Source organism: Microplitis mediator, chromosome 9 (assembly GCF_029852145.1).
Source record: "Microplitis mediator isolate UGA2020A chromosome 9, iyMicMedi2.1, whole genome shotgun sequence".
Taxonomy (NCBI): domain Eukaryota; kingdom Metazoa; phylum Arthropoda; class Insecta; order Hymenoptera; family Braconidae; genus Microplitis; species Microplitis mediator.
Window position 1 is genome coordinate 8,884,462 of NC_079977.1, and position 27,758 is coordinate 8,912,219.

The following is a 27,758-nucleotide window of genomic DNA, read 5'->3' on the forward strand; positions in this document are numbered from 1 at the left end:
TCAGAAACTGCGACCTGAAAAATTCTGAGGGTCAGAAACTAAGTTTCTGGATGTCAATTTTTAAAACGTCAATTTAAATTATTCATTATTATTATTATTAATTCAATTCAAATAATTATTTTACGCGCATGACTTTATTTGATAAATCATAAACGAGTCGATAAAATTACTATTTTTCTCATTAAATTCAATCTTGCATTAATTATTATAATATAACCCCAACCGGCACTCTAAAAGGGTCAATAATTGGGCCCTTTACCTTAGTCAACTCAAACTCTAAATTTAAATAGTTTACATGAATAGATATTGGGAATATGTAAGATAGTTTCAACGAATAGCTGAAAGGTATTAAAAAAAAGAGCATTGAAGGGTTAAGTCTATAAATTATGGCATGGAGAAAATCGAAACTCATTTATTCCTCAAATATATATAAAATTTTTGTTGTGAATTTGATTCCTGAATAAAAAGATTCTTGAATAAAAAGTTTTTTAGTTTTTACTAAATTTCTTAATTTAAACACTGATCTAAATTCTCAATTAACAATATGAATTTTTTAAATGAAAAAAAAAAAAAAAAAAAAAAAAAAAAAAAAAAAATGATTCATTGATTAATTGTTACTTTGTAGTTATTTTAAAAATCACACTTCTCAATTTCAATCATAATAGTTAAATTTTTAAATTCTTTTGAAAAAACTTTTTTGTACAATTTTTTATAACAAAAAAATTTTTAATCTCAAAATATAAATTAACAAATAATCTTGAATTTGTGTAAAAAAAAAAATTAATTCATGCGATTTTTAAAAATAAAAATATTATTAATCTTCAAAAACAAAATTGTAATGTTAAAAAAAAATTATTAAATTCATTTTAATCCATTTAACTATAAAAATTTTTGTTATCATTATTTCAATTGTAAAATTTCTCAACCTCTAAAAATAAATTAATAAATAAATTCAAATTATTTTTAAAAAAAATTATTTCACTTTTATAAAACAAATAGTTTTTTTAATGTTATAAATTAATTTTAGAATATATTTTTATGTTGGATTTAATGCTATTAAAGTTTATTTATAAAAACAATGTAAAATTAAATATAATCTCTACTTAAAATCTCTTGCGAAGATGTTTTTATTTGAGACGAGCCGGTAACAAATAGAAAATTATATCGAGTAGTGTACGTTACTCATTTTGTTTGTTATCGGTATTATGTATATTATGTATATATATATATATATTGTATAGAATAAGAATACCTAAATGTTTACATTTCAGACTCGAAGATTTTACTGTCTTTTCTACTTTTTTTTTTTTTTCATACTAATGCAGTGTCTGAGTGCGTGTGTGGTAGCTCAGTCTCCGGCTCGTGTGAGATATCCAAATCCAACTATTGCCAAGTAAAGGTGACGGTGCCCCTTTGATATATTTTATTTTCCATTCTGTTGACGCGATTGGTCCTATCCTGTGTCTTACTCATGATAGTCGAGTTTCATTTGTAAATTTCAGTGCAGAGCAACCGATTCTCTTGACTCGGGACTCGGACAGTCTTTAGTGTTCAGTCTTGTATCATAGTGCGTGTGTCTCTAATGTGACGACGTGTGTCGTGTGCCAAATATATTGATATATAATATATTTTAATCTTACTATATTATACCACAAAATTTAATAAATTATTTTAGTTCGCATCGCGCCGTTGTATCGGACAGTTGCGATTTTGATTGTTATTTTAAATAAGTTATTTTATTAATTTTTTATTCTGTTTAAAATGGATGTTGACAAAAGTATAATTAATTGTGCAGATGGTACTGTGGATAATATTGTTAATTGTCTTGTGATGTAAGTTTGATATAATTAAGTAAATTTTAAAAGAATTAGTTTAAAAGTGTCGTGATTAAAATAACTGTTCAAATGCAATTCATTTGTTATTTAATTGTAGTCAATAATTGATGATACTAAAAGTAACAGACAATACAAAAACTTATTTTTTTTAAATATACAACTAAAATATTGAAAAATTTTTTTGTGCACGTTCGAAAAATTTTATTTTATTGCAAGTAACTTGTTTATAAAAAATTACCAAATTTTTTCATGATAAGAAAGTTAGCGGATATTTGACAATTTTAAAAATTTTTAAATAATAAACTAAAATGAAGTGCATGCATTTTATTTAATTTTATTGTTTTAATTATTTAATTTTTTTATATGTAATTGAAAAATTGTCGTATGTCTGCTACATTATGATACTGAAGTCAGCTGACGTATAATAATTTCAGATTTTTTTTTTAAATGACAAATTGTATAATGAACATATTTTTAAAAATTGCACTTGTAGTTTTTTTAATTTTCTATATGTGCATATTTTAAGTTTTTTTTTTAATTGAATTGATGAAAATGAATTCAAAAATTTTTAATTGTCTGCTAACTTCAGGATCATTATATTTGCACTCATAATTGTTTGATGAGTGTAAATGTAGCAGACATACAGTTTTTTAATTACATATAAAAAATTAAATAATTAACGTAATAAAATTTAAGAAAATGGATGTACTGAATTTTGAGTTGACTAAACATCCATTTTTTAATTTTTATTTTTTAAATATTTTAATTTATTATTTCATAGTTTTAAAAATTGTCAGATCTCCGCTAACTTTACTATAGTAATTGTTTGATGTCTGCTACTTTAATCATCATGATAATTCTTACGTTCATTAATAATTGATTTTTTTAAAAATCTTTTTAGAAAAAAAAGAGGTAGAAAACAACAACTCTATCGATGCGATGAATGTCTTTATTCAAGTAAAAGAAATTTTAATGTGCAGCGTCATAAAATAAGAATTCACACGGAAAAAATTAATAAAAAGTGTTGTGGTAATTATTACTTACTTTTGTTATTCTTTATTAAGATTAAAAAATCTATTTTCAAATTTAATTATTTCCTTTTTTTTTTTAATTTCATTTTTTGAGGTTTGGATAATTTATGGATCGGAATTGTAAAAATTAAGTAAATCTTTTTAAAAATGAAAAAAAATTATTTTTATTGAATAATTTTGTTTTTATTTTATCAAATTTTGTTATTTATTAATTTTTGAAAAATGTTCCCAATTAAATGTTTTTGAATATTTTTTTATCTCAGTGATTTTTGATTGTTTTTATTTTATAAATTTCTCAAGTAAAATAGATAAATTTGATAAAAAGTTGTTAATTAAAAATTTTTACTTATTATTGATCACTTTATTTAATAAATTTTGACATTTTTCTAAAACTTTATGATTCTCTTTAATAAAGAAAATTAATTTTTTAAAACTTTTTTTTTAAATTAAAAAAAGTTTTATTTAAAAAGTTTTTTATAATAACGAAGTTTGATAAGTTTAAAAAAAATTTAAGTTTAATATAAACTTATAAATGTACTTATTGAGTTATAATGCAATAAGTCTTTATTTCGCGTTGTTTGTTTTTAGATATCTATTTATTATTGATCAAAACGACATAAATTTTTAAAGAATACAAAAATAATTCATATTTTTTATTCCTGATAATTACATTAATATTTACTGACGAAAAATTTATTAAATTATTTGATACCCAACAAATTTTAATATTTTACTAAGAATTTAAGAACTCATAACAAATAAATATAATTATTTACCAAAACTTTATTGAAGGCACTTTAAATTCGATGTTTAATTACTTCGGCACGAGCGGTAAAGTTTTGTTATTTTTTTTATATTTAATAAACATGAAATTTGAATCGTTCATATTATTTTACCATACAACATGTTATCTACAATTCAATAAAATATTATTTATCTCAAATCAAATTAAATTACCACCAATTAACTTTTATCTTTTTTTATTACATTAAAATTTGAATAAAAATTAATTACTAGTAATTGAATATTTAAATATTTATAAGTAACTAAATTAATAATTAATTTTAAAATTATTCATTGATACAATAATATTTATTTCGATTAATAAAAATATTTTAATAATTAGGTAAAAGATTCCGAACCAAAGCTGACTGGTACTATCATGTGGAAGACTTCCACCCAGGATTACGGGAAAATTCATACGTATCAAAGAAAAAATATCAAATACTCGGCTCAAAAGCACCTGAAGTACGTACTAATCATCAGTTTAATTACTCATGCCGATTCTACGCCTCAGAAACGCAGACGCAGGTAAAAAAATTCTACAAATCGTCAAAGAGAACATCACTTCGTATTAAAAATAAATTGGAACGTAAATGTGCGTTAATGGTACGTGAATTTAACGACACTGGTTCAATGGATTATGATTTAGATGACATGCCGCTTTATTATCGCAAGAAATATCCTCAATTACGATATCGATCTCCAGTCCATTATCAATTGCCGGTGCCAGAAACCGACCAACAAAGTCAATTAAATACTCAGATGGAAATTGATTTTTCATCAGATTTTACTAATGATATTAAGTACTCTGACGCTAGTTTCGGTTCAAGTTCTGATAAATTTAACAATTACAGCGATTTCACCAATAATAACCGTACTAACGATGATAATAATAATAACAATAACAATTATTATTACTATGATAGTAATAATAATTATTATAATAAAGAAATATTAGGAAGTGGTGATGATTCTGGATTCAATGAAAGTTTTATTGTACCGGAAGTTCATCATGAAGAAATAATTGAACATTCTGTTGAAGAAGAAGCTCACAAATTCATTGAAGAAGATAAAATCGATGATAATTATTATGATGAGTGTAAAATTCATTCAGTGATGCAAAAATCCGAATCAATGGTTTCTAAAATTGATGATGATAAGATGGCTAATTTAAATATTTTGCCTCCCAAAAAACGTATTCTGCGTCAATGGGAGACAAATGTAATTTCAACAAGTGTTCGTCAACTAAAACCAAAGCTCAAGAATATTAAAAAATCATCGATTGTCGGTAAAAATAATGAGGAAAATAATAAAGAGAACGGGGATAAAGGATTTAAAATAGTAGTTCGTCGTGAGATGTCAATATGGGAAGAAAAAGAATGTAACAAAGAAAATGAAGGGGGTTGCAAAGTTGTGATAATGGAAGAAAAGTCACGTGAAGTATATTGGAACGCTGAGGAACGCCATCGAGCTTTTTTGAATTCTTTCGATTTCGATAGATTTAAAATACTATAATATTTATTTTTTTAAAACTATTCAATTAACAATTATTGTCACTGTCTTTTTATTGATAAAAACATTTTCTCTTTATTGTTTTTAATTAATTTGCTTTTTCTACATAATTAACTGATGTACAAAAGTACGTTTCAATGAACGGAACTAAACTCATAATTAATTTTCACTTTTAATTTTTTTTTATTTTACACTTTTACACAAATTTGGATGCTTCAAACTATTTTTTTTAAATTTCTAATCACTTGACATAAAAAATTATTTTTTTTTTTCTTTTCATTCAACAACAAATGCACGTACAAATGCTCAATCATTGTAATTGAAAATAGTAATAATTACTTTTATTTAAAAAAAACTTGTCCGTATTTACATACGTAAAAAAATCTATTTAATAGATAGTGTCATTTAATTGAGTAATTAATTAATTTATTTATTACTTAAACATAACTATTGATAATATAATAATATTCTTGACTTAATAAAGAGAAATATATTTGGTAATCGTTTTTTAAATTATTTTACTAATTATTTAAGCTAAAAATTTGATTAACTCTAACTTCGATTAATAAATCTTCATGAAATTAATAAAACAATTTCTTATTGTAGATGCTCGCTATTTACTTATTGTTAATAAAATAATAATTGAATACCTTATATTTATGAGAAAATTTTAATATAAAAAAAAAAGTTTTATAATTTCAATCAATTGTTTCATTAACAAGATTTAATTTCGAAAGGAATCGTTTTCCTCGAACAATTTCAATAGCCCGAGTATCTTTTTAATCAATTTAACAAACCATAAGTAAATGATTGTTGACAATAATCTTTACTATAATTTTGAAAGTTAAAAAAATTGTAATAACTTGTCAAACTAATTATTTTTTTTTTTGTCAAAAAAAAAAAAAAACTGAATTGCGCGTATTATATAATTATATAGTCGACGCTCGTCATAATCCATCTTGAACAAATACTTAGGTTCTAAATTGTTGAGAAATTTGAAATTCACTGTAATAAAGGTTTCTAGAACGATTTTTTTTTAAACGCGGACATCTGATGGTAAAATTTATAATGCAAGTTACACTAAGAGGACTAATATAACGGTTAGAAGTCTACGTCGCCGTGCTTAATTGAAAAGCAGTATGCTATCTACTAAAAAATGATTTCTTAATTATGAAGTAAAAGTAATAGATATGAGTCATGTTACTTTGTTTAATACATTTTGACTTGAAGTATCAGTAAGTAGACACTTTTAGTAAACTATAGTAGCCTTATATATATTAATCACCCCCGTAGATGTATAGCAGCGCAATGAACAATATCACGAGTTGAATTCACAAGCATTCAGCATTGTTTGATGTCTGTTTATTGTTTAAATCTCTCGCGACTACATCAGTATATTCGTGTTTTTTTCAAACGGTGCACTTAATCTCTGATTACTTGAACCGGTTGGGTTTCTTTATCGTTTCACATTAAAACCCATTAAACATCAATGAAATTAAAATAAATAATTACTGTTTGGTTTATTTTATTGTTCAAGAAGATGTAAATTTAATTAAATATTAAACAATAAATAATACGTGGTGTGGATGATGTGTGTGTGTTGGGTATTAATGTGCAAAGGGACTCAACATGACGGAAACTAACTCCATTTAGTGCTGTTACCAATGTCCAAATGCTTGATACAATGAGGCAGCGAATTTGATCATCCCTTCTCAATATAATTTATGATCCCACGTGAATTTCTCGTTACACATTGATTTGCCATACGTAATCTATATATAAATGAAATTGAAATTGCGTTTTCGCATTCACTATATATGTACATATATTTAACAGGTGTGTACATATGAATGCGTGCATTATTAATTAAATTATAAAATTTATATCATTCAAATAATAATATTTGTTTTTGCGGATTAAAAACTTAAGTAATTGATTTTATAAAATTAATTAACTTTTTAATGTAATCATACGAAGTTAATTAAATTCGCTGTTATATGTAATTAATTGTTCGGTAGATGACTCAGGATGACAGGATTTGTTATTTTTTTAATAAAAATTTCAATACAAATATTAGTGAAGTACATATATACATATATATTTTACTGACGTGTTTATCGCATTATTATTTACTTGATTAATACAAACTAGCAAGTAATGATGATTAGGTTTTTTTTTTATCTTTTCAAAATTTTTTATTTAAGTCAAAATAATTTTTAACTGTAACAGTTATGAAAAAATCATTTGCAAAAAAAAATTAATAGACGTATTTTCTTAATTTTAACTGAAAGTCTGATAATAATTTTGATTATCCACAGAAGGGTGTAGCTTAAATAATTTTTTTAGATATAAATTTTTCAATTTTAAATCAGAATTCGGTATTCTCAACCAAAATTGTCGGCATTATTATGTTCTGACTTCAAGTTAATCTACTCATTATTCATAAAATTTCTGTTAAACTTCATTATTATTTTATATCAAAAATTTTGTATCAGCAAAAAATCTATTTAAAATAAATCTAGCAGTGATTTTTTTTTCCTAATGGCAAGATCGGCTTATTGCTCAGAGAACGTATATCTCGATGCATTATTTAAACTGATCTGGTGCAGATTTCACAGCAGAAAATCAGAGGCGTAGAAGTAGAGTAAATGAATGTGCTCAGAATAGTTCAGGATAATAAGCCAAACACGCCGTAAAACATTTCAGTCTAACAATATTCTATTTGGAATTTTTTCTATCCCCAAACTTTTTAGGGCTCAACTTAAAAAAGTTACGAATAGAAAATTTTCATGGATAGAAAAAATTATAAATAAAATATTTTTGAACTGAAATGTTTTAGAATAGGATAGTTACTAATACGCTCATTTTAAATAAGTTTGTTGACTGATAGAAAAATAAAATTATTTAAAAATTTATTATATAAAATTACTATCTTTAATATTATTAAGAGAATAAGGAAAATTTTGTTTCAGCTATAGCCTCTTTATAGTTTCAACTCTCTTTTATTGCTAAGTATCGAAATAAATCAATTTATCTATATAATTCAAAATACATTTAAATTATGCGGGAAAAAGAGCGATCGCAATTATTTTCTTTAAATAAATTAATATTTTAATTATTCTGTCACTGAATGTATATATATATAGTATTTACGAGAAAACAAGAAAAATATAGTATAGGGGAGACCGGAGCAAGACGGCCCACCTAAGCCGGTTATTATTATTTGTGGCTTTTAACCATCAAGTCGATTTACTCTTGTCCAACTTGAACTCAATTCACCAAAATTTTGGTGAAGCTCCTGAAAAAAAATTTTTTTTTTTGGGGCAAGACGGCTCCCTCCGAAAAAAAATTAAAAATAACCCTCGAAATAACCTTTTTTGATATAATACGAGTCATTTTTTCACTTCTGTAGAAAATTGATTATTGGTTTTTTTAACTTTTTCAAATGCTCTATTTTAATCCAAATCCATATAATTAACCAAAAAATGATATTTCTATTAAATTAATCATGACTAGGTTATAATACTATGAAATACATTTTCTTTTAGAATTTTTGAGTGGTTCATTTTGCCCCAAGTTTCATGTATCGGGCTAAAAATGAGTAAATAATCTAAATTTGTGATAATCAAAAGAAAACAAGAAAAAAAAAAATTTTGGTTCATTTATGAGGTGGGCCTTCTTGCCCCAGGTGGGCTGTCTTGCCCCGATCTCCCCTATGCTATGTTCCTATGATAATATAAATAAACAAAATGTTTGAAAGTAAATTGGTAAAGATTTTGATAAGCAATTATATTTAAATCTTTTTTGATAAATTTGGCAGTAATACTCGGGCAGTCACGTAGTGACTGTAGGTTGCTCGTTATTATTATTTTTATTATATAAAGTTTTTATACAAAATTATTATAAAGTCAAATAAAAATATTACACGGTGAAAAAAAAGTGGTAATACTTGCCATCTTAACGAAGTAACCTATTTCCATCTTTACATTTTAATGATTCTCATTCTTTTATGTTATAACTTTTACTATCGGAGATGGTAAGCATTCTTATCCGAGATGATAATCATTACTATCTCAGAAAGCAAAATTGAAAAATTTTTCAAACATAAGAAAGATTACTATTGGCAATAGTAATTATTACTATACGAGAAACGAATAGTTAACATAAAAGCATGATAATAATTATCACATACAGATGGTAATCATTTCCTATTGTGAGATGATGATAGTTAACATTGTTTTTTTCAGCGTGTATGTATAGCCAAATTTTTAAATAACATTTCTGAGGGTAAATATAATACGTTTTTAAATAGAAAATTTACTAATAGAATTGTTCAATAGTTTTTTACTTGAGTAGAAACATTTTGAGTATAAAAGTAATAATGCCAAATTGTCTAGTCTATTGTACCCCACCCACCTCTTCTTACATACCCGGATCAAAAAAATAACTCCATTTTGGCGTAATTTAAAAAAATTGAAAATGAAGCAATTCTAACAAGACAAAAGCAAGCCAAGCTTAAGTTCTTTTTTTATTAAATGAAAACACATTTTAATTTATGAAAACACATTTGTTTTTGACTTGCTTTTGGCTAAGTTGTTTGACTTAGTACCGATTTTCGCCAACTAAGTCAAATGAAAGTCACGTACGTTGTCTTGGATTTAACTTAGTTTACTTAAATTTAAGTCATTTTAATCAAATCCAAGTCAACATGACTTTAATTTGATTTAGTTGACTTAAATGTTTAAGTTAAAAAAGTCGTGTTAAAGTTAAAAAAAGTAAGTGAGGCGAAAATCAAATTAACTAAGTCAAATATACACAGTAAAAAATATTGTGTAAAATCAACACAGTTTGTGTGTTAAAAACGGTTGACACAAAATTTGTGTTAAATTTTCGACACAAACTTTGTGTAACCCCTTTTTAACACAAAGATTGTGTTGAAATATCGCCACAAGAGGGCGCAAAGAATCAACAGTAAAACACAAAATGTGTTAATAAAGAGTGTATAACACATTTTTTATGTTACAAAATAAAGTGACACAAACTTTGTGTTAGTTTAACACACTACAATTTTTAACACAAACCGTTTTCGACACAAATACACAATATTTTTTACTGTGTAAATCAAAGAAATTATAGCAATCAGATCAAGATAACTGAGTTAAAAGCAAGCCAAATAAGTCGAAATCAAGTTATTTTTTGACCCGGGTTGATATAATAATAAATTTTCATATTATACCAAGTCAATGTAGTCATAGCATGTTAAAACAAACATATGATCCCCGTAAGAATCGACTTGCTACCACAGTGGTAAAATTATAATTCACATATTCCCTTTGCGACCAAACTTGTTTCTACCATGTAACAAGAAACTATTATTACTTTACGGTATGTTTCGTGTTTACTGATTATCCGCAGACCAATATTTTATGACATTTATAATGTCATTTATTTAAAAAAAAAAAATTGTCAAATTTCTATTTTTCTTTTTTAAATGCTCTTCATTTTTTCTGTACTTTATACAGTTAAAATAAAAATATTGACATAGGGGATGATTTCAAGAAATCCGCCGCCAGAATGACGCCACGATATTGGCGATTCCTATAAAACGCATGCGCTCTCGACTTAACGCGCCGCTAATTTTGGAATCTTGTCAACAAATTTTTATCATTGTCTCGATTATTTTGTTCGTACAAGCTCGCATACTATTTAAAATCATCTTTTATAGGACAAAAATCAGTAAAAAATAATATAATAATTTAATTATTTATTTAAAATTCAGTAAATTAAATAAAGTTATTAAAAGTTATATTAATTTCCAGTTAAATTGCTAAATATTTAAATGCTTTAAGCTTAACATTTGAAAATTCAATTGTAGATTTAAAATATAAAAAGTGACGTTAATTTACATGGAATTATTTAATTGCATTAAAATGATATAGAATATTTATTTCGATTTGTAATAGTAAAATATAATTGATATGTCGACGATTGAAAATTCAGCTGTCAATATCAAAGAAAGGTAATGTGGGAAATGAAATTTATTAATTTTCAATAATTGCAAAGTAATTAATAAATCAAATTTAAATAATCAATAAATATTACAGGATTGGAGTGAAAAATTTCAATGTTTTATTAGACGATGCCCAAGATATTTATTACAGCGGTAAAATAATAACTGGCAAAGTTGGTATTATTTTAAATTCGCCAATAACTATTACAAGTAAGTATTAATATTTTGTTTTATTTTATTAATTATTTATCATAAATTTTTAAAAAACCAGTCACAAATTTATTTTTAGTTTTTCTTATATTTAACGTTTGCGTGTCGAAAACTATCGATTTCAATATGTAAGATAATTATTACTGACCTAATTTTTTTTCTTATTTGTAGTATCCTATGATATAAGATGAATTTCATGAAATTTATTGTTTCATTTTGTGTAATTAAATTTTTATCAGAAAATTAATTTTAATCAGGTCACACGATAGCAATTTATTTAATTAACATTCATTGTTTTAAATTTCATTATTAGAATATTTAAATTATTTATTGGATTAATATTCAATATACATTATAATTTATTTTTTATTTCTACTCATATATATTCATTATTTTAATTGGTATTTATATTTGATTATTTTGCGAACAAAGAGCGAGAAAAAAATTTTTATGCAGAGGAAATAATTAATTAAATAAAGTAATTATTAATACTGGATTGTTATAATACAAAAAAAAATTGTAATTAATTTAAGATATTTGTTCTTTTGTAAGCTTCGAAACAAAAGTGAATCATTCTACATGATTTTTAGCAGATAATTTGTGAAAAATTTAAACGAACCAATGTTCGATAATATTCATAGATGAAATTCTCTTTGTTAATACAAAATTTATTGTGAGTAGAAATGAAAATTTATATTTGAAAAAATGTTTACTACAATATGTTTAATGAAATTTTATCGGGAAAAAAATTTTCTTTATCCTGCTGTAGCATTATTTGATAAAAATTCTTTTCAACGGATTCATTTTTGTTTATTACTGGAACAGTATTTTACACACCAAGAGAGAAAAGGAGGATATTCCAACCCACGTGTATAATGGACAAACACGCGGATTGGGTTGCCCTACCATCTTCGGTGGTGCGTATACTACTTTTACCAGATCCACACTTAAAAGTTTAAATATCTGTCTTTCTTAGAGAAAGGAAATCGTACTTCTCTCACTATTAATAAAAATTTTTATCACAAACGAAGGCAGGAAGTTGAGCTTTTAGGTGCAGATTTGGTGACTAATAGTATACACCACGCAGAAAAGTAGGACGTCATCATTCACATGTTTGCCATTATCGCCTTTGGCTCATGTAGGTCTTTTACACACGCGGGTTGGAATGTTTTACTTTTCGCCTTGGGTGTGTAATATACTAGTTTTTTACTCAGTGTAGGGAAAAAACTTATCAATTTCTGCCCGCTAGATTACATGAACGGAAACAATTTTTTGATGGAAATTACTCTGTAATTTTGAGTAATTCTGGGCCATTCCAAAAAATTGGTATTTTTTATTTCAAATTTTAATTTTAATATTTTTCATTGAAATATTAATATCACTAGACTATATTTTACTCTATTAGTGAGTAATTTTACAACAGCAGATAAAGTGGTAAAATTATATGATTTTATACTCAGTTGAGATTCCATTTTTAATCGGTTATTGTGGATATTTTATCTTAATCTACCAATTTTTATACTCCGTGAATTAATTTTTACTCCCCAATATACCATTTCTTTAAATCTATTAATTTTATGATGAATTACTTGTAACTCGAATAAAATTTCGAATCTATTGAAGTATTTTTTACTCTAAACTGCAGAGTAATAACTTAGTAGTCTTCGTTAATCTTCGGTTAATATCGACTTCTATTAAATGTCTTTTATTTTGCGCGCAACAATTTACATGTTACGCACACAAACGTATGCTTGGAAAAAAGACGATCTCTTTATCTCTCTATGTTAAAAATTAAAAAAGAATTTTGTATCTTTTCTTTTTCAACACAATACGAGTAATTTTGTTATTATCTTTTTCAAAATATTTATTGTAAGTCATGTTCTAATGCAATTAGATGGTTTTAGATTTTTTTATAGAAATTTCAATCTATTGATTGTAATTTTTATTTTAATTGAATAGAAATTTTATAAAATGAATCATCAACTTTTCATCATAATCTACGAGTGAAAATTGAATTAGAATTTATTTAGCCAGCCGCTAGGGGTAATTTTTACTCGTAATTGTAAGTAAAAATTAATCTAATTGATTTTTAATAACTGGAAGAGTAAAATTTCGTTAGTCAAAAATAATAAGTCGTAATGTCTCAAAATTACGCGATTTAGAGTAATTTTTAGGATAAACGACATGGCAATATTCATACAAAAATTCTTTCCGTGTGGGTTTGAAATTGTCCGTTTAGACTGTCAAAGAAGACATCGAAACTCGCAGTTTCAATGAAAGTAACATAAAAACATGAATGATGAAAATTACTGCATCTTGATTCAAGAAAAAATTAAAATAAAAAAACAAATTTTTCATTCATTTCATGTTTAAAATTTCAAGTGTCCCAATTTGCCTTATGTCTAGATCTCTCATTAAATAAAAACAAAATGTTGACCTACTTTGTCCGTTCATAATTTTCTATTATGAATAATTTTTGGTTATTTTTAACTCATATATGACCTACTTTACCCTTTTACTGATAACATAATGAAAATAATTGATTTGAGATGTCCAAATAATTCAATCCTACTCGGTATTTATGTATTTTGAAAAAAATTTAAAGTTCAATCAAAATCTATAATTTATACCCCATTTATTTTATTTTTGGCTTCGATATACAAAAAAACATATAATCAAGTATTTTCCAATCTTCAATACTAACGAATCGATATAAAAATATAGGTATCAAAGTATTATGCAAAGGAGAAGCACAAGTGCATTTCACAAACCGTTCTGCTGGATTTAAAAGAAGATTTAAAACCGAAGAAATTTATCTACATGAAGAAATTGATTTAATTGGTAATTAAATTGAATTATTATCATTTTTTCTAGTAATAAACGCCAAGGCCCGATTCAAGTTTATTCATGACATAATTCATTTTCATTAACATCGGTAACATCTTGATTACGAACACAACAATTATCAGACTAAATCTGTTAAATATAATAAACAATGACTTGTATAATCTATAAAACTTTATCATTAAGATATTTTAGTAAGGGATATGAAGAATTATAATGCTTACATAACTTCGATTATAAATTCAACGAATTGAAAAAAGAATTTAGTTTTAAATATAATTTTTAGTAAAACTACAGATAAAAAAAATAAGAAAACTCTGCTACAACGAAGGTTTTGAAGTTATTTTAATGTATTTCTGATAATTTTAAAATTATAGAAAAAATAAAAATAAATAACAATTTAATTAAATAATATTGCGAGAATAGAGAATTTAGTTGGCTACTTAATTGTTTGTAACTATTTTTTTCACATCTGCACTGATATATGCAGGAGTTTTATTTTTTAACAATAACCTTTCAATATTAATTTTAAATTTTCTAAAAACTAAAAATACATTTTTTTTTAAATCAAAGAATTAAAGCGCCAGCACTTAGGGTAGCAGGTGAATCTACTGCTAGTGTTTGCAGAAAGGATGTATTTTTTTTTTTAATTGTAACAATTATAATAAAAACGAGCAACCTACAGCCACTCCGTAACAACCCGAGTATTACTGCCAAATTTTTTAAAAATAATTTGAATTTAACTGTTTATTAAAATCTCTACTCTAAAATTCACTCTAGAATCTTTTGTTTATTTTTATTGTCATTGAAATTTAATAAGACAAATCTCATCATTAATTCGCAAGACTATTGGTTTCGATAATTGTATAATCATGAAAAAATTCTTGAAAAAAAATCTACACACGGTCAATTTTTTTTTTTTTCTATTAGCCATTTAATGTATTTTTTTATAACTTCCCGCTAAAAAAATTGTAAATTTTCAAAAATTCGGGAAGTTATTGGTTTCGGTCCGATTTTCGAAAATCGAATTTCTAACAGATCTTGACGCCTTGAGGTTCTAGGAAGCTATTCTGACTAATATCAAGATGATATCCGAGTGCATGTATGTATGTATGCAAATATTCTGTAACTTTTGAACGAATGAACCGATTTTGATCGTCAAGGTGACATTCGACGCGGCTTGTTGATTTCTACAAGAAATTTGAATGATATAGATAAATTGATGTATCTCGATACTTGGCAATAAAAAAGAGTTTAAACTATGAAAAGGCACAAATTCAAGTCAAGACTTTTTTAACGATACCAAATTTAATACCATCAACCAATTCTGTCAAATAGATATGGCTGTAACCAAATTTTCTTTATTCTCTTAATAATATAGATAATGTGAGTGTATATTATAATTCTTTACAAGACACTTAAATGAACTTAGGCCGGGGCTTAAATTTATTTTCCACATCAATAATAAAAAAAAAAAGATAATAATAATAATAATAATAAAAACATTATTATTTATTATAGGCACAGATGTTGAAATAAAAAGCAATGATTTTTCATTTAATTTACAACTGCCAGAAAAATTACCATGCAGTTTCGAGGGTCGATATGGACGCGTACGTTACTCAATATGCGCTAGTTTGAATACAAACGAAAATTTAAAAATTTATTCCGATATACTGCCATTTACAGTAGCACCTATTTTTGATTTGAATAATCATCCACTCGCACCGGTATGAATTTTTATTTCATTTCACTGTTTTTTTTTTTTTTTTTAAATAATTTCTGTTATCAACTGCATTATACTTATTTTATTCTCATATATTTATCTAAATATTTATTAACAATAAAAATTTACAGTTGCCTATAAGTGAAAATTGTACAAAAACTTTAATGGGACATGCCGAGCCATTTACTGTGTCAGTATTCCTTCCAGTACGTGGATACGTACCAGGACAAACAATTCCATTAAAAGTTAATTTTAAAAATGAATCAAACGTTGAGTTTAAAAAATTACGTGTCGTATTAAAAAAGGTAATATTATAAAACAAACAAACAGAAAAAAATATTTGAAATTTTATAAAAATGTAAAACTGTTCTTAATTTAATTTTATATATTCATGTATTGTTAATATTTTTTCCGGTCAATAAATTTAATTCGTCTGTTTATTATAGGTCGTTTTGTATCGTTCAATGGAGAATGTTCGTAAACACAAAGAAATAGTTGTGGAAATTGAACAGCCAATTGATAAAAATAACAACGTTTATAACTCTGAATTTGACGTGCCGGCAATTCCGCCGTCTGGTACTATTTGTAATCTTATCGATGTTGAATACAAGCTTAAAATCGAAGCTTTTGCTGATATTAATGAATGGTACTACAAAATGTTTTATAAGAATTTGAAAATACGGATGGATATTATTATTGGAAGTTTGCCATTGAAAAATTATGAAGATCCTATTGATTTGAGCGATGATTCGCGTAATAGTAAAGAGCAAAGTGTTTTAAATGTTGAAAAAGGTAATGGAAATCTTCTTATTCCAAGTAAAAATATTTTTTTTTATTTATTAATTAAAAATTAAATTTCTCATTTTTTTTTTTTTAATAATAATAACAATTATTATTATTTATTTAATTGGTTATGAAGTCGAAGCTTCTTGCGGCCATCCCTTAATACAATTTAACATAATAATAGCATAGTATACAATAGAGTAAAAGTAATTACATTATTAATTAACATAATATTATAATATCACACTCAATCATCACACAATTATAATAAAAAAAATAATATAATAAAATAATAAAAATATTTAACTTTTAATTTGTGATATCTAAGTAATTTAAGATGCATAGGGCTTGGTTGTGTTCATTAAAAAGGTACTGAGATATATACGAGTTTAATGTCAATAGAAAATCGAATAAAATCAATTGTTCTGTAAATATAGTCATTTAAAGCTTGGGACCGAATTTAATCGCAGAAAAGTGTTTTGCACTATTTCATCTGATATATTTTTTTAACGACTAATTTTATGAAATTTTTTATAAGCAAAGTCATAGCAATTTATTTGGCTTTCCAATGATTATATGAAATGCATATTTAATTGATCGGGGAAAGGGGGGGGGGGGGCAAAATGAGCCCCTTAAGAGAAAAAAGCTTGTATCCTCAGTGGTTCTCACTTGTTTTACATCTTTATAGACCCTTACCATGTATTTGGTTTCAATATACCGCTTCTGTCGAGAATTAAAAATTTTTTAATTTGGGGCAAAATGGACCCCCCGAAAAAAAATTGTAACAATTGATTTTTTTACTCCTTTTACTTTTACTAGTCTTCTACCATGTATTCGTACTCAATATGCTCCAAAAATAAAGAATTTAAATTTGAGGCACAAAGGGCCCTCTAAGAAATCTACTAAAATTCGGATATTATTTTTCATTTCATCTTAATAGTATATTACACATCAATTGATTTTCATGAAAAATTTATTAAAATCAACAGTAGAGAAGACCGGGTATGGTTGGTTGCGAGTTGGTTGTCACAGCGGTCATTTGTAGCGATCAGTTCATCAATCGGCGTCGAAGAATCGCAAATGACTCAACTCTCTTTCGACGCCGATCAATGTTCGTGTTTCGTTTGTTAAGTTGTCTATTATGACGCTGTGACAACAAATCCACGAGGCAAACATACCCGATCTCCCCTATAGAATATACACCCATTTAAAGCCTGGAAAATATTTTAATCGTGAAAAAAATATTTTAAATTATTTAAACGGCGGTAACTCTAAAGAAAAAAAAATATTTAATATTTTTTATTGAAATTAAAATTTTAGAAGAAAAGTAAAATACCTCTCCAACGTTATCATTTCATATTTTTTGTTATTATATATTGCTGATCAAAGTTTTGTGAAAGATTTCACTTCAAGCTTCATTTTTATTATTCATTAACAAACTATGATTGTACAGGTCGACTTAAATACCAAAGAAGCCGAATATATCGCTCATCGAAACCCGATCAAGATGAAACAGACGATGAGAGAGACAAAGAAAGTATCCAAGACTTTTCTCCGATGTACCGCGTCTATGAATTTAAACACTCGAATGTCAAAGCTACCAAATAACGATTTATTAAGTAAAGAATTATCAAAGTAACATTTAAAATCAAATTAACTGATCGATAAGTATAAATGCTAACCGCTCAAGTAAGCGAAAAGTTGCTGAATTGAATTAATATAATTTTAATGAAGATTTACTTTACATTAAAATTGAACCAATTGTCAAAAAAAAATTTCATTCACATATTTTATATACAAAATCCATTCGAGAGTTGAAGTTTGATAAATATATTTCTGTAACTTTGTGTTCTCCATACTCAACTTTATACTACATACTCGAAACTCTATACTGGTTATATTATGTCCAATTGTCGCGTCTCTAAAAACTTTATAACAAATCCACGTTGAAATAAGTGCAATAAAACTAAACCAAAATAAATATATAAATGCATCTATTGCAAAAGAATTTTGCACTGATAGACGAATTTTTTAAAAATTAATGAACATATTTATTCGAAATTACTTTCATTAATTTTTTAATCAAATAAATATCTTGAAATACTTAGTGATTATATTTAAAGAGTAATAAAAATTTGTTTACGTCAAATATAAGTTTATTAATATCTAATAAATATTTATAAATGTTTGAAAAACATTTTCTTCATCAAACTTATAATGTTCGTTTCAATGGTTTTTTATTCCATGTTAATATGATTAGTATAGTGGTGTGAAGCTGACCGTCAGGTCATTTTTTGACCGTCACGTCATGGTCACAAGACCGTCAGCGACCGTTCATAAAATGACGGACCATCACATTTGTGATGACATCTTACAAACGCCTTTATAACTTTTATACAAATTCAAATTTTTAAACCGCCATTTTTTTAAAAATACCACGAGATAAGAATACGGAGGGAAAAATAAATTTTTCAATCATTTCAAAGAAAAGATTGCGTATAGTGATGTAGAATGACTGTCATTTTGAGTTTTGGTCACAAGGCGGTCCGCTGACGGTCTTGTGACCGACGGACCTGAATGACGAGCCTGTTCTAATGTGAAATGACCGTCACAAATTTTTCGGTCAGAGTTCGTCATTTTGGACCGTCCAAAAATTTTTTGTCACAAATTTGGTCAGTCGCATCTAGCTAGATGGTTTGTCACCGTTATTAAATTTCCGGTCACAAATTAGCGTTTAATCAAGAATTTTGTCAGTCATAGCCAGCTAGATGATTGGACGCATTCTTTTTTGTAAATGATTGAAAAATTTATTTTTCCCTTCGTATTCTTATCTCGTGGTATTTTTAAGAAAATGGCGGTTTCAAAATTTTAATTTGTATAAAAGTTATAAAGGCGTTTGTAAGATGTCACCACAATTGTGACGGTCCGTCATTTTATGAACCGTCCGCTGATGGTCTTGTGACCATGACGTGACGGTAAAAAAATGACCTGACGGTCAGCTCCACATCACTAAGTATGATAGATAAGTACATAATCTATACAATCTCGTTACTTAAAAAGTTACTATTATATATAATAAATATTAACAAGACAAAAATATTAGATACGTTTGAGGACCGATAAAAAGAAAAATCTTTGAGTTAAAATCATCCTCCTATAATAAAATTTAGATGAAATATATTGGAAGGCAAACTATTCGTAACGTGATTAGTCAAAAGCAAAAAAAAATATGCAAACGACACAAAGATATACAGTAAAATAAATATGCGAAAAACAAAACGCACGCGCTTGCGCGCGAAACATCTACGCTAGTCTTTAATATAGTGGATGATAATAAGTATATTTTATTTAATTTAAAAAAAATGCTTTGTTGATGGCTTAATGGTCATACGAAAGCTTATCAATTGATTGCAGAAACTGAATTTCCAGTTAAATCGAAATCAGTTTGTTAACCCCACAAATGTGACTTGAAACAGTTTAAATGTTCTTTCTTGTCAAAACTTTATTTTAATAATAATTTTAAATGTTTAAATAATAATAAACATCATTGTACTCTGTATTTATAATAAACAATAATAATTATTGATTGTAAAAATTATTTCGTTTTAATAACAAATATTGAAGCACGCCTGCATAAACTTTATATGATAAATATAATTAATTAATTAAAGTTATACTTTGAAGGAAGTGAAGCATAAAAAAATTTATTATGCTTTTATAAAAAATTATTATGTCGCATCACAATTATTATAATGTATAAAAGTAATTGTTATTAAAGCTTATCGATAAGTTTCTCGCGCGTAGTAAGTGTTGTGATACCCCTGATTAAAAAAAATGATTAAAAAGTATTTAAAATGATTTGTTTTTTAATCATTTTAAATACTTTTTAATCCTTCAAATCATTTCTAATCCTGTCTCTTATGGACATTTAACGTGTGAAATCATTTTTAATCATTTTTTTTAATCAGGGACAGCATAATAATTTTTTGGATGCTTCCCTTCCTGTTTCAAGTTTGGTCGACAGCATAATAAAAATTGGTATGTTTCAAGCCAACATTTTTCTCCGTATACGATATCTTGATAAAAAATTAAACGGCTGCTGGTAATTAACCAGGTTTGGACCATTACTAATTTCCAATGCTTGGCTGAGCGACAGCAATCAGACATCGGCCAACCTACGGCATTTTTAACTTCCCGCTAAGAAAATTGACGATTTTCGAAAAATTGGGAAGTTATTGTTTTCACCCCGATTTTCGAAAGTCGAGTTTTCATCAGATGTCGACGTTTTGAGGTCCTAGGAACCTATTCTGACTATTTTCAGAATGATGTCCGAGTGTATGTATGTATGTGTGTGTGTGTGTGTGTGTGTGTGTGTGTGTGTGTGTGTGTGTGTGTGTGTGTGTGTGTGTGTGTGTGTGTGTGTGTGTGTGTGTGTGTGTGTGTGTGTGTGTGTAAACTCTTTGTAACTTTTTAACTAATGAATCGATTTGGATGGTTGAGGTGGCAATCGAAAGAGCTTGTTGGCCCTCAACTTTCCTAAAAATTTCAGATCATTTGATCAAGCAGACTCGAAAATATTGGCGAATTACGAAAAAAAAAAATTTTTTTCTCAGTTTTTTAGTGATTTCTCAGAAACGACTTGAACGATCGACTTCAAAATCTAATCAGCTCTAGAACTTCATAAACCGCGTCGAATGCGACCTCAACCATCTCAATCGGTTAATTTGTTCGAGAGATATCAATGGCGAAAGAAATGATGAAAAACGGTTTTTTTCGATTATCTTTGAAGTGACTCATTTGATCAATTTCAAAATTTAATCAGCTCTAGAATTCAAGAAAACGCGCCGATTGCCACCTCAAACGTCAAAATCGGTTGATCAGTTCAAAAGATATCCGCGCTGAAAAGTTAAAAAAATAACATTTTATGTTATTTTTTCCAGATAAATCAAAATATAATGTGCTAAAATGTGTCTGAAATCATACCAACTCTTTCTCTTTATAGTCTCTTCCGATCATCAGATAATGTCATATAACTTGTTCCTTAGTTTTAAACATATTGTCAGCAAAAAATTGAAAAACCTAGGCTTTAATGTTTTTCTCGGAAATTCCATATATTATTGCTCTGACCTAAGTCAAAACTCGTTCAAATCTTGATTTTGTTCACCGACATTGATTTCTGCCTCAACACATTTATTTCAGAGAACATAATTGATAATAAAAATTTAAAAGCTGCTTCTTCATTAATGATTTTCGATTCTTAACTTTTCAAACTCTAGCATAAAACGTAACTTGTTAGAGCTTGAAAAGCTCATGAAAAAATGACTCCATGTAATAGCATTTTCGAGCTCGAAGAGCTCGAAAATATATTCACAGTGATGTTTTCAAGCTCCTTGAGCTCGAAAACAGCGGGAAGTTTTGGGGCTGGCCCGCAGGGTCAACCGACGCCCAGATTTTTTCTATTAACGCCGACCTTGAATGTCGACATGTTTTTTAAGCCACGCCTTCGTGCCAGTTCCCAATATGTATAAAATTTCTGTATTTATTTAACTTTATAGCGGCCTAAATTAAACATTAATAAATATTTATTCAGCGTAAGAAACTCGTGCCAAATAAGCGATTGTTTAATTGTTAATAAATATTTATTTAATAGTTTCAGTTAACCAATAATTTATTAAATATTTATAAATCTGTTCAAATATAAACGAATTCCCCTAGCAGTATATAAATATCATTTGTCTACAAACATATATAAATATATAAATTTATGTATAAATTTTTATTTTTTTAATTCTGTTTGTTATTTCATGAAATAAAAATATTTGAGTTGCGATGGAAAATGGAAGAACAACTTTTGTTGACATATCTACGTAAGAAAAAAAATCAACGAAATGAAAAATAGGAAAGATTAATCAGAAAAATAAAAAAAAAATGATAAAAATTGTATCGAACATACCGTGAAATCCAGATGGGACTTGGTTCAATAGTGAAAACTTGTGGACTGTTACTAAAAAAAAACCCGTTGGAAGTTTGTAAAGTACGCGAGTAACGTCGCTTGATATGCGTATACAGATTTTTTTGTTATTCGCAATATATATATATATATGTTTGAAGTAAGGTAGCTTACTTGTTTTGCCTGCGGCATACTCTTGAATTTCAATATCTTCGATAGTCCGTTGAGAATCGTCGAATATTTCGCATCGATACAAGAAAAATAAAAAGGAAAAAGGCAAACGTTGTACTTTAGATACTTCCTCTTGAGACTATAAGCTAGCCAAAGAAGATTGATACTTCTTCAGTATCATGAATAATTGATTGGAAAAAATAAATAAAAATAGGAAAGAGAATAAACAATAATATTTTTCTTTCTATACTTGTCAGAATTTCGTTATTATAAATATTTTATCTTTCAATCTTTATCGTTCATAATGTTTAAATAACCATCTGTTTTGATAGTTTTTTTTTTTTCAAGAAACAAATGGGAAATAGAGAGTGAAATGGATACAGAAAATAATAACTTATGTAGATTTTTTTTTTTTTTGTTGGTAAACATTTTAACAAAAGAAACGTAGTTGTGAAAAAAAAATTAATTTTTCATGATACCAGCATCGAAACTTAAAGTTTCAGAGTGTCTCTACAGCCAGTCGAAACAAGCTAATTTCAAGTCAATGCTGCAAACAACTCCTAGCGAATTCACAAATACATGCATATATACAGCGAACAGAAACGCAATTATTTCTGCCCGGTGTTAGTTATATTTAATATTCATGTGCAGCCTTATTACTCTCATTTCAGTTTAGTCATTTCATTTTTAAATGACAGTGTTAATTAACCAAATAAAATTACTAAAAAATGAATGAAAATAATATTTTTTTTTCCTGTTTACCATTTGATAAGCGACTCGAGGCCGAAAGTACGTACTTTCGTCCGGGCATGAAGAAAAAAATTAATCTATTTACTAAAAATTGACATATTATGGTAAGAAAACACAGGATGTAATCGGATATGCTCTAGGTCTAGCTCTCGCTATATAGATTGCTTGGCTATAGGTAGAGCTGGAGCATTTCTGAATGCACCCAAATATTCCAAAAAAGTAGGGGTTGTGGATACTCTTTTCAGAGGATTTTTAATTCTCCACAGCGTTTCATTATGTTTTTTTTTTTCTAAATGCCAGTAAAAAAATTTGTATGAGTTGCGAAAAATCAAAATATTCTAATAATTATACACGGAAAAAAAGAAAGTGTAATAAATAAAGCTTGATGTCTAATAATTATAATATTTTTAGCAATTAATTTTCATTCAAATAGTAAAATCGTGATTTCAATATTTAATGAATAAAAATCATAAATCGAATGCTAAAATATACAGTTCATTTAGATAAAATTATTATTTAAAACTATAAAAAAGACAAAGTCTACAACATTTGTTTTTTTTTTTTTCATTTATTTTTAGGCATAATAATTTCAAAAAAAATTCGTATATGTACTAATGATAAAAATAATATAATAAGAAGGAAAAATATTCAATGGAAGTAGGGGCTGTGGGTATTCTTTCCTGACGATTTTTTATCCCCAACAACTATTAAATCTTTTTTTTTTTCTGAACAATAATTTAAAAAAAAAATTCATAAATGTACGAATAATTCAAATATAATAAAATGGAAAATATTCGATGGAAGTAGGGGATGTGGGTACTCTTTCCAGAAGATTTTTAATTCCCTACAAAGTTTTCGATATTCAGTATTGTTTTCCAGTTATTTGTGTTTCAATGTCAAGCTCTGAAATTGGTCAGAACACAACTTTTTTAAAAAGTTTACAATGAAATGCAAATAACTAAAAAATATCGCGTAAAATCGAAACTTTGTAAAAATATTTGGTAGTGAATAAAATTGTTTGCAAAAAGAGTTTGTGAAATTTTGTAATACATCTAAGAATTTCGCCGGCAAAGTAAAAAAAAAATTTAATTTAGTATAAATTTGAATTGAAAGGTTTGGATTTTTAATTTAAAAATTAATTAAAAATTTGAATAATGGATTTTTAATGATTTGAAAATCTTTATAATGGATTATTTGACGATTCTTATCCATCTAACGTCATTTTCGTGAAGTTATTTGTATAATCTGTATCATAGATGGTAAAATTACAATTAATTCTGTGCAAACGGGATCTGTGTAAAAAAATGTTATGGGCAATCTTCATCTGTGCTAAAGGTTTTTGTGCAATATTTACATGTGTAAATTGATTCTGCATAAATTACCTCTCTGTGCAATATACTTCTGTGTAATCGGGGCCCGCCCAATATTTTTAGAAATACTGATTTTCGCAAGTCCTAAATCGTACATGACTTTGGAATATCTTAGAAAAAAAAATAAAAATAACAATAAATTGCTCAAAATAATAGTTCAAATTCCTCTTAATGCAATCAATCAATTTATAAATCAAATAGTGAACTATTAATGCGGATAATTGAATTTTATAAACATCTATTAATATACAATTTGATAAGCAAAACGTAACTCAGTGACAAGAGCTATTTGAAACGTTAATTCTGTTATCGGGGTGCTACGGACATTCGTAGGTTTAGCTTAGCTTACATCCATGCCTGCTACTGTCTCTATACAACTCCATACTATCCTGTTAGATATATATAGCGAGCTTGTTGGCTTTAACGTCGTATCAACCGTGTTGGGTTCATCAAACGCGATGTCCCAGTGAGTGTGTCGCTTCCGATACGGCCACTACTCGATCTACGTCCACTGGTTCTATCCATTTGTATCGTTAAATTAATTACTATTTATACTCTTTCTCTCTCAACCATTTTATAAACTTCCATTACTCAATTATTCTCCATTTCTCAAGCCCCATAACTTCCGATCACCAATTTATAGCAATTTAAAAACAAAAAAAAAAAACCAATAACTAAAATATTGATTTTATTGTTATCAATAGAAGACTATTGTACTGATAAAAATTTAATCTATTATTTGTAAATAGAATTGGATATATAGCAATTGACCGTAACTATTAAACGTGAGCTTTAGAACGTGATACAGATCCAGGTGCATTTCGAAATTGGAAGCTATTTTGTATTATAAAGTTTTATTCTATTGAAATTGATCTAGATTTCATTTTCATTTGATATATCGCTGTATTATTTTAATTACTTTATTAAATTCATATTAAAAAATTACACTGTAATAGATATAATTCTTTCATAGTATATAGGGTAATAATTAATTTTTTCAATTTTGAAATTTATACGTAACAGCAAAAAATCTTAATTATTGAAATAAAGAACCTGCGATTTGATCTTGAATAATTTTTAAAGTGTGTAAATTTTTTAAGAAAATCATGAGTACACTGATGGTTTATTTTTTATTTTCATAATTTATTTTTTCTGTGCCATTAATATTTTTATCTGACTATATTTACACTGCAGTATATTTTACCACATGGTAAAAGGATTTTATTTTTGATGATGAATATATTTATGTGTAATTGATTTTATAAATTATTCAAAAAAATAAGTATTTTTAGTAATAATTAACCATTTACTTTTATAAGTAACAAATATTTGTTTACGGCAAATATAGATTTATTAATAGTTAATGAATATATTCTTTTTGATTATAAGATCTAAAATACGATCTATAAGAACCAATAAATAAAAAAAAAATGAAATTTTCGTGAAGGGTTTGATAGTTACAATAATTGAAATCAAAATCAAGTAAATAAATTTATTTCAAAACATAATAGAGCATTACACACTGTAAAAAATTTCGGTGTAAAAATGGACCCGGAGAACTTTACACGGCCGTGTAGTGTGAAATAACGGTGTAAAATTCTTTCGGTATAGATTTTCCATCCGTGTAATTTAATCACGGTGTAATTTACTTTTTTTAACACCATTCCGTGTTACTCGTTCATTTTTATTAACAAGCAACAAATGATCATTGAACATCTTTAACTACTCTCTAAAAACGAATTAGTGAAAATCACGTGACAATCACTATTTGGCAGTGAATAGTAACTTATTGCTAGTGAAAAGTATACCATTATTTGAAGTAGTGACATACTTTTCTTTAGGAAACAGTGGATAGTCACTATTTCAAATTTAAAAGAGTACTTAATCAATTACTATATTAATATCATTAAGATATTAAATATTAGTTTTAACATTTAAATATTTTTATGATTGTTTTTCCTTAACGAAAAATTATCATAAATTACACATTTACACGTTTGACGGTGTAAAAACCTTTAATTCACACCGCCTAAATTTAACACGATATTTGGTGTAATTTTCACACCGAGTCATTTACACTACACCGGGTCTACCAAATTTTTTACAGTGCAACATGAGTTAACAGGATAATCATGAAAAGCTATCTTAGAATATGCTATTGCCATTAATACACTGGTCACAAAAATTAAAGGATAGAAAAAAAATCCGAAATTTTTAGGTGATTTTCAACATGCTGTAACTCGGTGAAAAAGGGTCGTATAATAAAAATAAAAAAAGCAAATTGTAGCCTTAAGTTTCTAGTTTTCAGATCTGGATCTCAAAATTTTTTATCATGTACGGTTCCAGAGTAATCATAAAAAAACCAACGAAAAAAATTTTCAAAATTTTTGCTGGTCTTTCAATACCTCTATGGGCGTCAATAAATTTTTTTGAATAATCCGACCATATGATTTTTCTAGGAAATTTTATGCCCTTTAATTTGGCGGCCTGGAAAAGTCTCTACGACAATTTGGCGCCGAGTTATCGATTGATCAAAGCAAAAAAGTCCATTTTAGCTTTGATAATCAATAACTCCGGACGTATTGGTCGTACAGAGAATGGAAGCAGGGTTTTGAAAAATGGAAAACATTCTCTATAAGGCAAAATTAATGGCATTTGATAGAAAAAATTTTTTTAAAGCGATATTGTTTAGTAAAAACAGGTCAAAATTCACAAATTTAAGGATATTCGGAAATCTTGCTATAACTTTGGATATATAACGGATGAACAAAGGATATCTTCGT

The 27,758-nt window shown here is 26.7% G+C and overlaps 2 protein-coding genes across 2 annotated transcripts; both read left to right on the plus strand.

The window, feature by feature from the left end:
• Positions 1 to 1,461: 1,461 nt before the first annotated feature.
• On the plus strand, positions 1,462 to 5,488 carry LOC130674329 (myb-like protein W). The gene is made up of 3 exons (XM_057479627.1): positions 1,462 to 1,832; positions 2,737 to 2,864; positions 3,993 to 5,488. Exons 1-3 carry the CDS (start codon positions 1,762 to 1,764, stop codon positions 5,162 to 5,164), a joined length of 1,371 nt encoding a protein of 456 aa, XP_057335610.1. The 5' UTR covers positions 1,462 to 1,761; the 3' UTR covers positions 5,165 to 5,488.
• Positions 5,489 to 10,873: 5,385 nt separating this feature from the next.
• LOC130674330 (arrestin domain-containing protein 17-like) lies at positions 10,874 to 20,285 on the plus strand. Its single transcript, XM_057479628.1, has 7 exons — positions 10,874 to 11,180; positions 11,266 to 11,381; positions 14,106 to 14,222; positions 15,747 to 15,955; positions 16,083 to 16,256; positions 16,398 to 16,743; positions 18,188 to 20,285. Exons 1-7 carry the CDS (start codon positions 11,140 to 11,142, stop codon positions 18,340 to 18,342), a joined length of 1,158 nt encoding a protein of 385 aa, XP_057335611.1. The 5' UTR covers positions 10,874 to 11,139; the 3' UTR covers positions 18,343 to 20,285.
• Positions 20,286 to 27,758: the final 7,473 nt, after the last annotated feature.